This window comes from Petromyzon marinus, chromosome 3 (genome assembly GCF_048934315.1).
Source record: "Petromyzon marinus isolate PM22_M1 ecotype Great Lakes invasive population chromosome 3, UKy_Petmar_22M1.pri1.0, whole genome shotgun sequence".
Taxonomy (NCBI): domain Eukaryota; kingdom Metazoa; phylum Chordata; class Hyperoartia; order Petromyzontiformes; family Petromyzontidae; genus Petromyzon; species Petromyzon marinus.
The window spans coordinates 20,153,519-20,168,903 of record NC_133669.1 but is presented as its reverse complement, the minus strand read 5'-3'; the positions used below and the strand labels follow the sequence as shown (position 1 = coordinate 20,168,903).

Here is a 15,385-nt window from a genome sequence, read left to right as displayed (position 1 = left end):
CTGACTCGTCATGTCCTCAGACACTGGCAGGGTCGATTCTTATACATTTACACATTTTTGTTGTATGGGGGTGGGGGGGGGGAGAAGGAAAAAATCTGGGTCTGTTTTGACATTTCGAGAATTAAGTGGATGGGCCAAGTGGTTCGGAGGTCCAATCACTTAGCTGGCAGACGTGAGGGCCTGGGTTAAAATCCGGCAAACCACTTGTAGTGAAACCAAATCCTCAGGTTCAGTGAGTTGATGGTAACAGCCCCGTCACCAGAATAACTGCACAAAAGTAGCATCACATATAAATTTGTTTTGGCACTTGATGTGTCTAGATTCCTTGGATCTTGATTATTAAAAATCGTCGGTCCAAGATTTCATCAGAGCAGGTGGGAAATGCCCTGCCTTCGACTGTGTGGACCAGAGGTCACGTTCCAAGGGATCTCGGAGGGTCATCGAATGTTCACTTCCGTTGGCCATTCTGCAAACACGAAGCACTGCTCTGTGAGACGATGTATTTTATTGAGTTCAACTGTTTAATTGCTGTGTATGTTGAACTTCCTTCGCACCTTGCGTATCCAACCTTGGTAATCGGAAGTACATAATTGAAGGAGGGCCATTGCCCGTAGTATTATCCTACTACCGCGTACTTTATATTTGTTATAAGGCAGTGCTTAATGATCGATGAAGGTGAGTATTGTGTGTGTGTTGGTACACCACTGGCAAGACAGTCCCCGAATTATATACAATACTGTAATGCGTATTTTGCATCATTGAGTTGGTCTTCATCTTCGTATGGTTGATGTTCGTGAAGAGCACCGAACTGTAATTTTACATTGAGGTGGTTGGTCGAGCCGGATTATTGCGTCCGGAATAGTGCAGTGCATCGCTGCGACGATGCCTCATTCGTATCTGTGAATCGGGCCTTGAGTCGTCATTATCTTCCATCGTTTTTGTTCCGGGTGACCACAGTCGCACATTACAGAGGTTTCTTTTTATTTTCCATTTGTGCGACGACAAATTTCTACATCTGCCATGGTTTGTGCGGATGCGATTTATGGTTTATTGAATTTGTATGCGAGTGTCTTCATGCGGGCAGCAGTGGTGTAGGCTGTTAGCGTGCTGCACTATGAACCCGGGGCACCCGAGTTCGATTCCCGCACTCGGCCAACATCAGTGCCGATTGTCTGAACCGGTCCGGGGCCTCCCCTAGGTCGACTCAGGCTCAAATGAGTACCTGGTGCGGTGTGTAAACATCGCCAGTGGGAAGGCAAAGGCGGTCGGGCGTGGTGTTGGCCACTCACCCCCTCGTGTGCCGTGCCAACCTTCATAGGTGCTACTTGCTTACAGCACTTGCCCCCAGCAGTCTGTTCAGGCTAATCGGGGGATCTTTGGTTTGTCTTTGTCGTGCATTTTCGCGAGCTGGCGTGTGTTGGTGTTTATTTGTGAGATCGATGTTGTAGCAGTCATGCGTAGCTGTGTATATTATCAGTTCACGTATTGGTGAACAGTTGTGTGTGAATGTTGAACTTTCGCACAACCCTACGTAGCCAACCGTGCTTATCGGAGGTGCGGCAAAGGATCGTAAACAAAACACGAAAGTCTGTTCTCACGAAATTCGTTTTTTAAATCGAACTTTGAAAGGTGCATAGCTCCAGTGGCTTCCAAATTGTGTACCATTTCCATTCGTATCGCATAGTTAAAGCATTTATACTGGTAGGAACCTCCTGGTTACACCAGCCCACACGGGATTATTGTGTCCGTCCGTTGTGCATCCAAAAATGGGAGGGGTGGGGCTGGGTGGAAAGGGTGGGGAGGGGCTGGGTGGAAAAGGGAGGGTGGGGAGGGGCTGGGTGGGGAGGGGCTGGGTGGGAGGGGTGGGGCTGGGTGGGGAGGGGCTGGTCACCCCGTGGTGCCCTTATAAAACTCAACGTTTAACCTACTCACGCAGGCTTGTGCCCGCCCCACAGTCGGGCATATTTGCGGAATACACCACGCCGCCGTTGACCCTGGCCATTGACCGAGCAACCCAACGTTCCTACCAGCTCCCTCCGCAGGAATGTGTTGTTCGTCCAACTAGTGCGTTTGAGTGTGCCAGTCATCTGTGCGTATTTTAGTATTGAGTCGTTCGTTGGTACGGTATCACAGTTGTATTGGTTATATTTTGTGTTTACTGTGTGAGTGAGTTATCGATAAGTTGGCATGTAATGGCTGTGTATTTTTGAGCTTGTGTATTTTTGAGCATGTGTGTAAATGATATTCGAGAGTTCGTGTGTCCGTTCACTCGTTGATAGTTGTGTTGGTCAGCTGACATGTATATACGTGTGTTGGTTGTACGGCATTAGTGTCTGTACGGTTTTAATATTGGTGAGCTGGTATGTATGTATGACACAGTATCAGTGTTACGGTATAATAGTACGTATATGTTCTAGATTTGAAGCTTTCGTGACTGCAAGGATCCATACTCTTTGGTTCTATTCGGTAAAGTCACGTAGGTAAAAAAAATAAAACAAAAATCACGACGTTTCGGCCACAACACAAGTCGCCTTCATCAGGTGAAGGGACCGTGCTGTCACGAAGACAGCGTTGGAATGAAGAGAGTCAAGCCAGGTCGCGTCCTTTAAGCTGTGTGGGAGGAAACAAAACGCTTTGACAAAGGAATTAGTATAACATGCTCATGGAGCGCCTGACACGGGTGGGGGGAGGGGAGTTTGCAAAGGTACAAATGATGGTGTGCGAGGGAATGACCGTGCAACAACGTAACGGGCCGGCACGGGGCAGGGGGAGGGCAGTTTATGACCTGGTTGTGCGGTGTATTATTAGTATTATTAGTACTTTATAGTAATATTAAAGTGTGCGCATTCGTGGGGCTAGTGTGGATTAGCGAGCATCATAGTTGGTTGCTGACAGCAGGCTGTTAATGGCTATATGGGGGATCTTTGTTTACGTATGGAAGGGGCCGTCCATAAATGACGTCACGCACCTGGGGGGGGGGGTCAGACATTTGTGACGATGTGTGACGAGGGGGGGGGGGTTGAGAAATGTGACGTCACATCAAAATTCGCAACTTTAAATAAACGTAGACAACACGTTCTACTTAATTAAATATACTTTTTAATAAATGTTTTCTCCTACGACATCAGAGTGCAGCGCCACATTAAATACGCACTACAATGACAATAGTTTAAAACGATTTGAAGTATGTTTTTTTTGGGGGGGGGGCAGAGCTTCGTCATATTTGAGGGGGGAGGGTCTGACTTTTTGTGACGAAGGGGGGGCGGGGTCAAAAATCGGTTCAAAATCGCGTGACGTCATTTATGGACGGCCCCTAATCCACAGGGTGGTTCAGATATCGTGACCTCCCCAATTTAAGTGGCTCCTAACATTTGTTTTCCCTTTGCATATTCGTTTCTGTTTTTCCACACCCATTAAAAGCCAACGAATATAAGGTTTTAGATAATTAAATGGAGGAGGGGAGGGGGGGTCCCAAGACTTGTGGACCCACCCTTAACCGTCTTTTATATTTGTTGGTGATACACCGTGGCATTATTGCGACTATGACCAAACCACAGGTCTGTATGGATGCGAGACCAACCGTGTATATAGCAGGTTTTAGTAGACCTGTGCGTGAATGTTTGACATGATATTCGTGGCTGTGTTTAACTACAAATATGCCATGTGTGTCGTACTGTGTATGTATGTACTGTATGTTGAACTTCTTTCACACCCTATGTAGCCAACCGAGCTTATCGGAAGTAAATGATGGGTTAATTCTCAGGTAAAATTAATATTCTCCCCGCGTATATTAATCTGTTGCAATGTGTATAGCACAGTAGTGAATATTATACAACCATTAGTGTGAGGTAAATTCTCTTTTTGTATCATACTAGTTCATAAAGCCTGTCTTCACCAGCCAAAACGTTTCAATAAATATAATAATTAGCCTGATATGATTTTTTTTTTTACAATTGGTCAGAAACTAACAACTACAAAAAAATATTTTTCCGCAAAAAAAACTTAAATTGTTGACCACTTGATTCAACTTCTTATATTTCAAGACGTACCCATCGGAAAGCGTTTAATTTAAAGATTCCGTTCTTGTTTTATGAGAAAGAACAAAAATTAATTAACTTAATACTCTACGAGGGGAAGCTCTCTTACATTTTACCGTTTCCGAATTATTCAGATTTGAACATCATAAAATGCGTATTTTTTTGAAATAAAAAACCCACTTGAATCCGAAATACCTCAAAAACAATCAAAGATAGAACAACGAAAAGATGGAACAATGGTTCTCGCTTTAATTTTATTTTCCGTCTAACACTCAATAAAACGAAACAACCCCGCACACTTACATTTGTTTAATTCTAGATTTGAAGCTTTCGTGACTGCAAGGATTCATACTCTTTGGTTCTATTCGGTAAAGTCACGTAGGTAAAACAAATTAAAATAAATTGAATTAAAATAAAATAAACAATTAAAACACGACGTTTCGGAGGCAATGCAAGCTTCCGTCTTCAGGTGGGACCAGTCACAGCAAAATCGCTGCAACAGCGATTTGTTTATGGGACACTTCAAATCGAGATTTAGGGGGCCTTCAAATGAAAAATCTCGGATTTCCACATTTCTCGCCCTGTTGTTTGGTGTCCTAAAAGCGACCTGGGTACCATAGTTCAGCTTTATATCTTGTCGGGAAGTAACCTGGAGGTTTTTGAGACACGTACAGATTAAGGTATTTCATTTCTAGGTAAGATGATGCTAATAGTACTGCTTTGAAATTGGGTCCATCTATTTGAAAACACCCGGTAGTTTAATTCTCAGGGGAGAGAGACCCATATTCTCACCGTGTATATAAATGTGAACGTGCAAGTATTCTGTTACTTTGCACTCATTCCTATAATTGTGAGGCAAAATAACGATTTTAATTCTCAGGGGAAATCCCTAACACATTTCGTGTGAAATGTGTTCCCGCATTAGTATTTGCGTGCCCCCTGAGGTTAATTCCCGTCGTATGCATGTGATGGTTATAACTGATGTTGTTTAAATCCCGGCATTACATTTTTAAAAAAAAATCTCAATTCTTTCCCCGGGTCCATAAAGAGTTATTTCTGAGTAACAAAACAATGGGCAGTTAATGACGATATTCATCCCATAAGTAAACCAAATCGCCGCCTCCATCTCTCTTCCCGCAGATAGACCCCCCCCCCCCTCCCCGTATGGCTCTCGTAATAGTGTGAAGTTAAATTAAATGAGCTTATTTACTTTAGTAATTTATCTTTGTTGCGGGTTAGAATATCCCAGCAACGGGAGGGCCATCAGCTGATTTCTCAAACAACAACCCGCGTCACGTGGCCGCGCAGCCGCCCATTGGTCGAGGCGGCGAGGTCAAAGGTCGGGGCAGCAGCTGATTGTGATGCTGCTGAGTTGTTCCGGGAAGGAGGTGAGTCCGAGCGAGCTGCTGATGTTACCCTCTCCTCTCTCTCTCACTTCTCTCTCACTCGCACCCGCGTAATGCACTCGCAGCCAAACTCTCAGCTACGTGCACCAACCCCGTGTGTGTCACCCACACGCAGACTCACACCCTGTGTGTGTCACCCACACGCAGACTCACACCCTGTGTGTGTCACCCACACGCAGACTCACACCCTGTGTGTGTCACCCACACGCAGACTCACACCCTGTGTGTGTCACCCACACGCAGACTCACACCCTGTGTGTGTCACCCACACGCAGACTCACACCCTGTGTGTGTCACCCACACGCAGACTCACACCCTGTGTGTGTCACCCACACGCAGACTCACACCCTGTGTGTGTCACCCACACGCAGACTCACACCCTGTGTGTGTCACCCACACGCAGACTCACACCCTGTGTGTGTCACCCACACGCAGACTCACACCCTGTGTGTCACCCACACGCAGACTCACACCCTGTGTGTGTCACCCACACGCAGACTCACACCCTGTGTGTGTCACCCACACGCAGACTCACACCCTGTGTGTGTCACCCACACGCAGACTCACACCCTGTGTGTGTCACCCACACGCAGACTCACACCCTGTGTGTGTCACCCACACGCAGACTCACACCCTGTGTGTGTCACCCACACGCAGACTCACACCCTGTGTGTGTCACCCACACGCAGACTCACACCCTGTGTGTGTCACACATACACCCTGTGTGTCACAACCCTGAGTGTCACACACACACAGACTCACACCCTGTGTGTCACTCACACAGACTCACACCCTGTGTGTCACAACCCTGAGTGTCACACACACACTCACACCCTGTGTGTCACTCACAGAGACTCACCCTGTGTGTCACTCACACGGAGACTCACACCCTGTGTGTCACAACCCTGAGTGTCACACAGACACCCTGTGTGTGTCACTCACACGGAGACTCGCATCCTGTGTGTCACAACCCTGAGTGTAACACACAGACTCACACCCTGTGTGTCACTCACAGACTCACACCCTGTGTGTGTCACTCACACAGACTCACACCCTGTGTGTCACTCACAACCCTGAGTGTCACCCACACACAGACTCACACCCTGTGTGTGTCACCCACTCACAACCCTGAGTGTCACCCACACACAGACTCACACCCTGTGTGTGTCACTCACAACCCTGAGTGTCACCCACACACAGACTCACACCCTGTGTGTGTCACACCCCTGAGTGTCACCCACACACAGACTCACACCCTGTGTGTCACCCACTCACAACCCTGAGTGTCACCCACACACAGACTCACACCCTGTGTGTCACTCACAACCCTGAGTGTCACCCACACACAGACTCACACCCTGTGTGTGTCACAACCCTGTTTGTCACAGACTCCCAACGTCACTCACAAAACAAAGATCCCCCGTTATAACCTTAAAAGACTGTTAGGTCAAGTGCTGTTGGCGAGTAGCACCTTTCAAGGCCGATACAGTACACGAGGCGTGGGGGGTTTCCTAGCGGGCGATGTTCACACCGCACCGGGGTTCTGTGCTAGGGGGAGGCCCAGGACCGGTTCAGATAATCATCACTGGTGTTGGCCGTGAGCGGAATTCGAACTCGGCTCGCCGGCTTTGTAAGCGCGGCGCGCCGACCGCTCCACCACCGCTCCCCACACACCCCACGTGTCGCACCCCACAGTGCCAGATTATTCCGGGAAGCAAAAGTAACTACATCATGCTACGGGCCCCCCACTTTGAAGGGGCCCCCCACCCCGCGCTAAACGCTTTCAAGCTATCAATTCCGATTCAGTGATTCTGCACTCGCTCTATTACTATAGTACTATACCGCCTTCGACTTTTATGAACGACTGGGGTGTTTAAGGTTAGCGATTTGTCGCGTTATCTGGCTGTATAGCAAATGAAAAAAATGAAATGTATTTTGCAAGTAAAAAAAAAATAGTGTTTTAATATTCATCCGTTTTTATTTTTAATTTAGGGCCCCTTTATAACAACGTATGGTCCAGACCCCGCACTAACTCAATCCAGCACTGCGCACACTCAAGTCTCGTACTAACCCTTGCACCCAGTCTCGTGCACACCTCCGCTTAACGAACTCACACAATCTAACACCCCACACAACACACACACGTTCCAAAACACACCGCGAATACACCGAAGGACAACGGCGCAAAAAAAAACGCAGCTCGCGCTGTTGATCGCAACGCGGAATGCCCCCCTTACGGTCCGCAACTCGCAGCACACACAAAGTGCTTGCCGCAAGCGAACCACGGTACCTCGATGATCTCGTCAAGGGGCATGGCCCATCATCACGCGAACTCCCCCTCATCCTCGCAGCGGCGGCGGCTTTTGACGGCCATCCCATCTGCTCGCATTTCGGGATGCGCTTCTGCGGCCGTCTGGAACGCTCCTCCTTCTCATGCTGGCGTCTTTGCCCGTCCTATAGGGACGGGAGCTGTAATATTTACGAAAGAACCGAGCAGAGGACAATTGCATCTTGTGTAAATTTAATGGCAGTGGATCTTGCACGAAACTATGGCATCGAACACTTCACTACATTTCACTGTAGCACTGTATATGTAGTGGTTGAACTTTACACGAACAACTTTTGTCTTTCTTCAACCACTTCTTTATTTTCATCGTTTAACACGTCCTCCACACTCCACCGTATCCTGGACACCGCGGCTCGCTCGCCATGCTTCGCCCGTCTCGCTCACCACCTTGGTTCCCAGTATCACGTCGCTTTGCTCCGCGCACACGTCTTCAACTCCTCTATTCCTACGCTCTCTCCACTGCTGGCTATCCTCCTCAGCTCCTCCGCTATACAGCGTCGTCGCACACAGCGAAACCCAATCTCACTTCTCTGTCTCCGCACACCTCGTCTCCAGCTCCTCTATTACTACGCTCACTCCACTGCTAACTGCTTCGTCTTCTTCAGCTTCGCTATCACTATGCTCACTCCACTGCTAACTGCTTCGTCTTGCTTCAGCTTCGCTATCACTATGCTCACTCCACTGCTAACTGCTTCGTCTTCGCTATCACCATGCTCCAACTCTCCTCTAAACTCTGTTTCCGAACTCCACGTCTTCACCGCACAACTCCAATCTTTCCCTCTCTCTCTCTCTCTGTCTCCCCCCAATTTATCCCCATTCTCATTATCGCTGATTAATTGGTCCGCGTGCCTCCGCACGCCTCGCGTCTTCAACCACCTGCCTTTTTCCAGACACCTGGACGCCTCCTCGGCCCCCGCAACAGCACCAACCAATCACAGCAACTTCTGGCTTAATTGGCCCGACCGTTACCTCATCACCCCAGCCTCTTCACCTGGCTGTCCTCACACGACCCCACTGTTTCCGCCGTCTCCTCAGGCTGACCCCAGATAAACCCCACACTGTCCGTGTGATCAATACACTCGTGCAGTTTCCCCAGCACACCTTCCTACTCCACTACATATATATAACCGACCTTCAATTTGTTCAAATCCACTGCTCTGATACTTTATTCTCTTCTGCTTTCCGTCGCTGTGTTTGAAATAAATTGGAAATCGGTACAATATCTGCAAAATCACCGAGAAATGTCTCCATAAAGAAAGGGGCAATTTGCGCCTATACAAATTCAATCGCTTAAGGTCCCAGTGCTCTGAGACTTATGGTGCGCTGTTGTAGCTCGCCTGAGTTGCAAACTATTCGAATAGGAGGCAATGGCCGCAAAGCAGCTGAAAATATTTGAATTTTAGCAAACATTTTATTTCAGCGTCGTAGGGAAGCGTCAAGTTGACCTCCCTTCTGTTAGACGTGGCGAGGGAGGCAAACGAATCCAGGAGATGCGGTGCGATGTGACTTTGCGTTAACGCGATGGTCAGCTCCCTATAAAGATGGGGTGAATTGGCGTTACAAAAGCATAAATGGTCGCTCCAACTTTCTCAGCGTTAGCGGTGATGCAATGCAGCAACACACGTGAATCTTTACGAGGGCAGGGGCCGCACGTGGAGTGGCGTGACGCGCGCGAGACACACGGACAAACGCGTTTGACACGTTACTAAAGGTGACGCGTAGATTACTTCATAATGAGTGGCAAAGTGCAAGCAATTGTGCCTCAACAAATTTAAGTTTCCGCTCCACCTTTCTGCATGTGGAGTGACGTCAGCCGTTCATGATTATTAATGAGGGGTGGGGGGGGGTGTGTCCATTTTCAGAATGGCACCTGCTAATGAATATTAATGAGGGGGGCTGGTCGACGGGGAGTGACGTCACGAGCGTTTAGGACATTCCTGGGTGACTATAGTTAGGTATTAGGAAGCCACTGGGGCTGTACACTTTTCTAGCTATAGTGAAAACGAATTGCTTTGGAACTGCTTTTTGTGTTTAGTTTGTTATCCTCTGCCCGCACCTCCGATGAGCACAGTTGGCTACATACAGCGCGCAGGAAGTTAAACGTACATGCATTGATAACACACACCTTTGGTACCACTGCACAACCTGAGGCGTCAAACACCATCGTGTCCTGCACACCACGGCCTCATGCGCTCCGAGAACCCGTTTTCGGTACTATACCACACAAAGACAAACATCCTCCGTGTAGCCTTAACAGACTGTTGGAGGAAGTGCTGTTAGCGAGCACCTGTGAAGGCCGGAACGGCACACGAGGAGGTGGGTGGTCAGCACCACGCGCCCCGGCCGCCTTTGTCTCCCCTAGTGGCGATGCTTACACATCGCACCAGGTACTCATTTGAGGTTAAGTCGACCTAGAGGAGGCCCAGGACCGGTTCAGATAATCGTCACTGGGTGTTGGCCGTGAGCGGGAGTTGAACCCGGGTCACCAGGTTCGTAGCGCGCTAACCGCTGCACCACAGCTCCCCATACGCAACCCTGAACTCACCATGGCCTCACATGCACACCGTGACCTCCATGCAGGTTCAATCTAAAACTTCGCCACGCGTACGTTGTCATGAGAATGGCGTTTGTTCGGTGCAGGCGTGGATCTCTTTGTGTCTTTTTGTCTCTGTAGGAGAGGACCCCTCCATTTCATCAAGAAGAACCAGCCCAGCAGCCAACCAACATTCAGGGCCCCGATATTCACCATTAAGTACAACGCACCCCCTTGTCAATTGCCCCCTGATTTTCCTTGAAGGGCCTGCTCCCCCACACCCCCCTCCACCCCCATCCACCCACGCTCTCCAATTTACGGACGCGCAGCTCCCATAACTTCCTCTTAGGGATCCCAACTCCTCGTTAAAGCACCTCCCCCCCCCCCCCCAGCTGCCCCGCACTCCGCTCCTTCGAGTCCGTGTAGTGCTCCCCCGACCAACTCATTTTCAACCCGTGTTTCACGCGTGACCATGACGGGTCTTTTTTTCAAGAGCGTTAAGAACCAACGCAGCGGCGGTGGCGGTGACGATGGTGGCGACGGTGGTGGCGACGGTGGGAACGACGCCGCGCCACTGCTGCTGCTGCCGCCGCTTCCTCGTGTCGGCGGCGAACAGACGACTACGACTACGACGACGGCGGCGACGACGGCGGTGATGGTGGTGACCTCCTCGGTAGCGCGGAGGCGCATGCTAGCGGTGCTGGCGGTGGTGCTGGTGCTGCTGCTGGCGGTGAACGTGTGCGTGGTGTGGTCCGAACACAATTCGTCACGGCCGTTCCGCCCACCAGCACCTGCACGGCCACGACCAGGTTGGGAATGAAGGAGAGCCCCCTCCCATCCCCTGCATATCCCATCCTCCTCCACGCACCTAAATTGACTCGTGATCTTCGAGCGTCCAGATTTAAGTTTGCTTCGGGAGCAGTGCGGCTCATGCCAAATTCAGTGCCCAAACAAATTAAAAATGTGATGCTATTTTTGTGCCTATCTTACGTGACTTTACCGAAAGACCCAAAGAATATGAATTCCTGCAGTCACGTTTGCGAAGTTATGCAAGTTGTCTTATTATTAGCAAAAAATATTATTCGTAATTAACTGAGAAGCAATTGTGGCATGAGTCTCTCTCGCAATAATTTTTGTGTTGTGTTCTCCAATTTATTTTTCGCATTCCTTGCAGGCAACGCTTCATCACCCTCATCAACATCATCATCCACATCATCATCTTCATCATCATCATCGTCGTCGTGCTCGTCCGTCGCCGAGTCCTGGCGCTTCGACTGCTATCCCGAACGAGGCGCCGTGGTGACGGAGGCGATGTGCGCCGCCCGCAACTGCTGCTACGTTCCCGTGGTGACCAGAGAGGGTGCAAGCAACGGCGGCAGCCGCGGCATCGGCGTGCCGTGGTGCTTCTACGGGCCGGGCTACGGCCTGTACGTGGCGCCGGCGGGCGGCTGGGTGGAGACGCCGCTGGGCATGGAGGGCAACCTGACGCTCGTGGCGCGGAGCCCCTACCCGCGCGACGTCGCCACCGTGCGGCTCAGCGTCGCCATGGAAACTGACAGCCGCCTGCGCATACGGGTGACAGTCTTCGCACGCGCTCACACGCGCGTTGGCACACGGGCGAGTACACACGGCAGCACCCGGGATAGCTAGCTTGACCGTTGCTCGCGAGCTACCGCTGTCGCATGCGGCGCTAGCGTGCGCGTCGTCAATTCCCTTAGCCCAGTACCGGGGGTTAGGACCATCGCACAGGGATCAGAATCACGGAGGGGCGAGGGGAGACTATAACACGGTCGCACACGGGGCGCCAATGCAGGTTCTCACAGGAGGCTAGCTCACGATCGCACAGGGGCTAGGATGCAAATACGGGGGCCCAATACAGTCGCACGGGCCGTTGGCACACGAGGATAAAAATGATACAAGTTATACATAAAAAAATATAAGAATGCATTTATACAATTTTGTTTGTACGCGCTACTGATTGTTGCGGTTGTGTGCTTTTAAAAAAATATATTTTTTTCCGCAGCTGACGGACGCGACGGCGCCGCGCTTCGAGGTGCCGGTGTCGGTGCCAAACGTGTCGCGCCGCGCGCCCAGCCAGCTGTACCGCGTGGAGCTCACGCAGGAGCCGCCCGGCGTCCTCGTCGTGCGCCGCTCCACCGGGGCCGTGCTGTGAGCCCGCGCGCCGCGTACACCTGTCGGCGCTTCGGCCCGCGACGGTGAAGGGAGGCCTCCTCCCTCCCCAGGGGGTCTTAGCGGTCAATGTGTTGCCCCTTTAAGTCTCTCGGTGTGAATGCGATCGTTCGTCTCTACGCGTCCTTGCGTACCTTTCAGCTTTTGTCCCATCTCTTTCGTCGCCATCCACGAGTCCGATATATCAGAGCAGGAAGATTTTTTAATGTTTCCTTTTTAAGACACATTGGCATGTGCACACACCCTTATAATACATACATGCATCCCAATACAACAACAACCGCCATTCGCCACTAAGTGGCGGTGATGTCACCGCGACGCTTGTGCCAGGCCATGTGCACCTTGAGGCCATGTGAAGTGTCGAACGCCCGCTGGCAGGAGGTCACGGGGCAGACCCAGGTGCCACGGGTCGACTGACTGAGATGACTGGCTGGTGCACCACCTGTGCCCCCTTCTGTGCCAATCTGCTGTGCTTTAGCCACCCGGCGCTACGCTCGTTGTTGTGAGCGTCGCTCCTCCGCCCTCCGTTGTTGTTGGAGGGCGACTGCCTCCAACTGCCCAGTAGCGTCCTTCACGAGCCTCCTCCACAGAGGCCGATCTTGACACCGCTGGTACCAGTCATCGGCAAGTCCACTCAGCTCCACGTCCTCCTGTACCACATCACTCCATCTCTTCTCTAGCCCGTGCCGCGCCCGTTTAGCCCCCTCGATCCGGCCGAACAAAAGCCGTTTCGGCATGCGGTGGCTGGGCATGCGGGCTACATGACCCAGCCAACGCAGCCTTGCCTGCCGGAGGAGCTCACCGATGGGACCCTGCCCAGATCATTAAAGGATATGTGAGCTCCTCACACAATCCAGCCTGGTTAAACCCAGGATGGATCGTAGGCAGGCCAGCCTAAATGTTTCTAACTGGCGAAGATGTTCCATTAGGGGGGTCCACGTGCTTACTCACTCTAACATAAAAGGATATGTACATACAGAGACAAATATCCCCCCTATAGCCTTAACAGACTGTTAGGGCAAGTGCTGTTAGTGAGTAGCACCTATGAAGGCCGGCACGGCACACGAGGGGGTGGGTGTCCAGCACCGCGCCCATCCACCTTTGTCTCCCCAGTCACACTGTACCAGGTACTCATTTGAGGCTGAGTCGACCTAGGGTAGGCCCAGAACCTGTTCAGATAATTGTCACTGGTGTTGCCTAAGCGAGAATCAAACTTGGGTCGGCGGGTTCGTAGCACATTGCGCTAACCGCTACATACACACACATACACACACACATACATACCCAAGCTTTCAGAAGCGCAGTTTTTCACACGTACATGCTTACTCACACACACTTGCGCACACAGGCTAATGTACACACTGGATGTTCTCACACACACACACACTGCAGGTCACAAGTTCAAATACCAGTGCTGGGTTGACTCGGCCTACCATCCGTACCTTGTCAATTTAATGAGTACCACCGCTCTGACCAGCCGTCTTGTGGAGAGCCTGACCCCTGTCATAGGAATGTACAATTTCCTGAAAGCAGTTCAGGGCTGGGCCGCCAACAGAAATAGGCACCACCCCCCGCACCTCCGATTAGCACGGTCAGCTACGTACGGTATATAATAAGTTCAACATACGTACTTGCGTACAACAACCGCCATTCGCCACTAAGTGGCGGTGACGTCACCACGACGCTTGTGCCAGGCCATGTGCACCTTGAGGCCACGTGAAGTGTCTAACACCTGCTGGCGGAAGGCCACGGGGCAGACCCAGGTGCCACGGGTCGACTGACTGAGATGACTGGATCGATGCACCACACCTGTGCCCCTTGCGTACACACAAGGACACACATGAGCGAAACCCGTTCTGTCTCCCTCTCCTCCAGGATCAACACCACGGTGGCGCCGCTCGTGTTTGCCGACCAGTTCCTATCCCTGTCGACGCGGCTGCCCACGACGCAGATCTACGGGCTCGGGGAGCACCGCGCCGGCCTCCGCCAAGACGTGAACTGGAACCGGCTGTCGTTCTGGGCACGGGACAACCCCCCGACGGTCAGTCAGGGCAGGGGAGCGGCCTGTCGAACGGAAAGATCGACAGGCACAGCCCAGGGGTCGGCAAACCGAAATAATGATGAGGCGGTTTTTTTGTTGTTGTTCCGAATTCTATACTTTGCACACCTAGCGTGTTTTTGTATTGTTTGTCATTGTAACCGTTCTGACCCCCGTGCCCCTACTAGACATTTATTAAAAAAGAGCTTCATAGCTCATCGGATTCCTCCAGTATAAATAAATATTTAGTGAAAAAAAATGTCTATTTCAAGAGCCGCGATGCACGTCAATACGAAAGGGTGGGTCCTTAATAAATGACATCACCAAACAGTCCTCAAAGAGCCGTATATGCGGCTCCGGAGGCGCAGGTTGTCGACCCCTGGCGACCCCTGCCGACCCCTGGCCTAGTTGGTCCGTGGACCTTTTCCGTCAATCAGTTTTTTTTTTCAAAAAGCCGCTGCTGTGATAAGCACCGGCACGCTTCCAATTGGCCATCTCCACCGACATAGTTCCATAGTTTCATTTATTTTGGTATAGCCCTGTGAGCCATACGGCTCTTGAATCGGGTGCAACCACAACAAACAAAAAACACGAACAAGAAAAACATCTTAAAGTGACTATGTGACTGTGCAAACAGAAAAGCCAATAAAAAAACTACAAAATATTCCTGACAAAAAGCACCGTACACCAACGCTGTGTGCAAAAAATCCCAGTGGGATCATTCAATTGGTTGAATAAATATTCAGGCAGTTGGACGTTCAATTAGTTGGTTAGTTTATAATTCAATTCAGTTGGGAGTCAGTTATTCAGTCATTCAGTTAGTCAATCAGTCAT

At 50.7% G+C, this 15,385-nt stretch overlaps 1 protein-coding gene across 1 annotated transcript in view; it reads left to right on the top strand.

Annotated features, from left to right (window-relative positions):
• Nucleotides 1–5,330: 5,330 nt before the first annotated feature.
• The window catches only part of LOC116956654 (alpha glucosidase), a 30,835-nt gene continuing 20,780 nt past the window's right edge, over nt 5,331–15,385 (top strand). Inside the window, exons 1-5 of the mRNA XM_032978428.2 lie at nt 5,331–5,425; nt 10,465–11,132; nt 11,498–11,898; nt 12,347–12,492; nt 14,389–14,554. Coding sequence (XP_032834319.1) covers nt 10,796–11,132; nt 11,498–11,898; nt 12,347–12,492; nt 14,389–14,554 — 1,050 coding nt within the window. The 5' untranslated portion in view covers nt 5,331–5,425; nt 10,465–10,795. The remainder of the gene's footprint in view (nt 5,426–10,464; nt 11,133–11,497; nt 11,899–12,346; nt 12,493–14,388; nt 14,555–15,385) is intronic.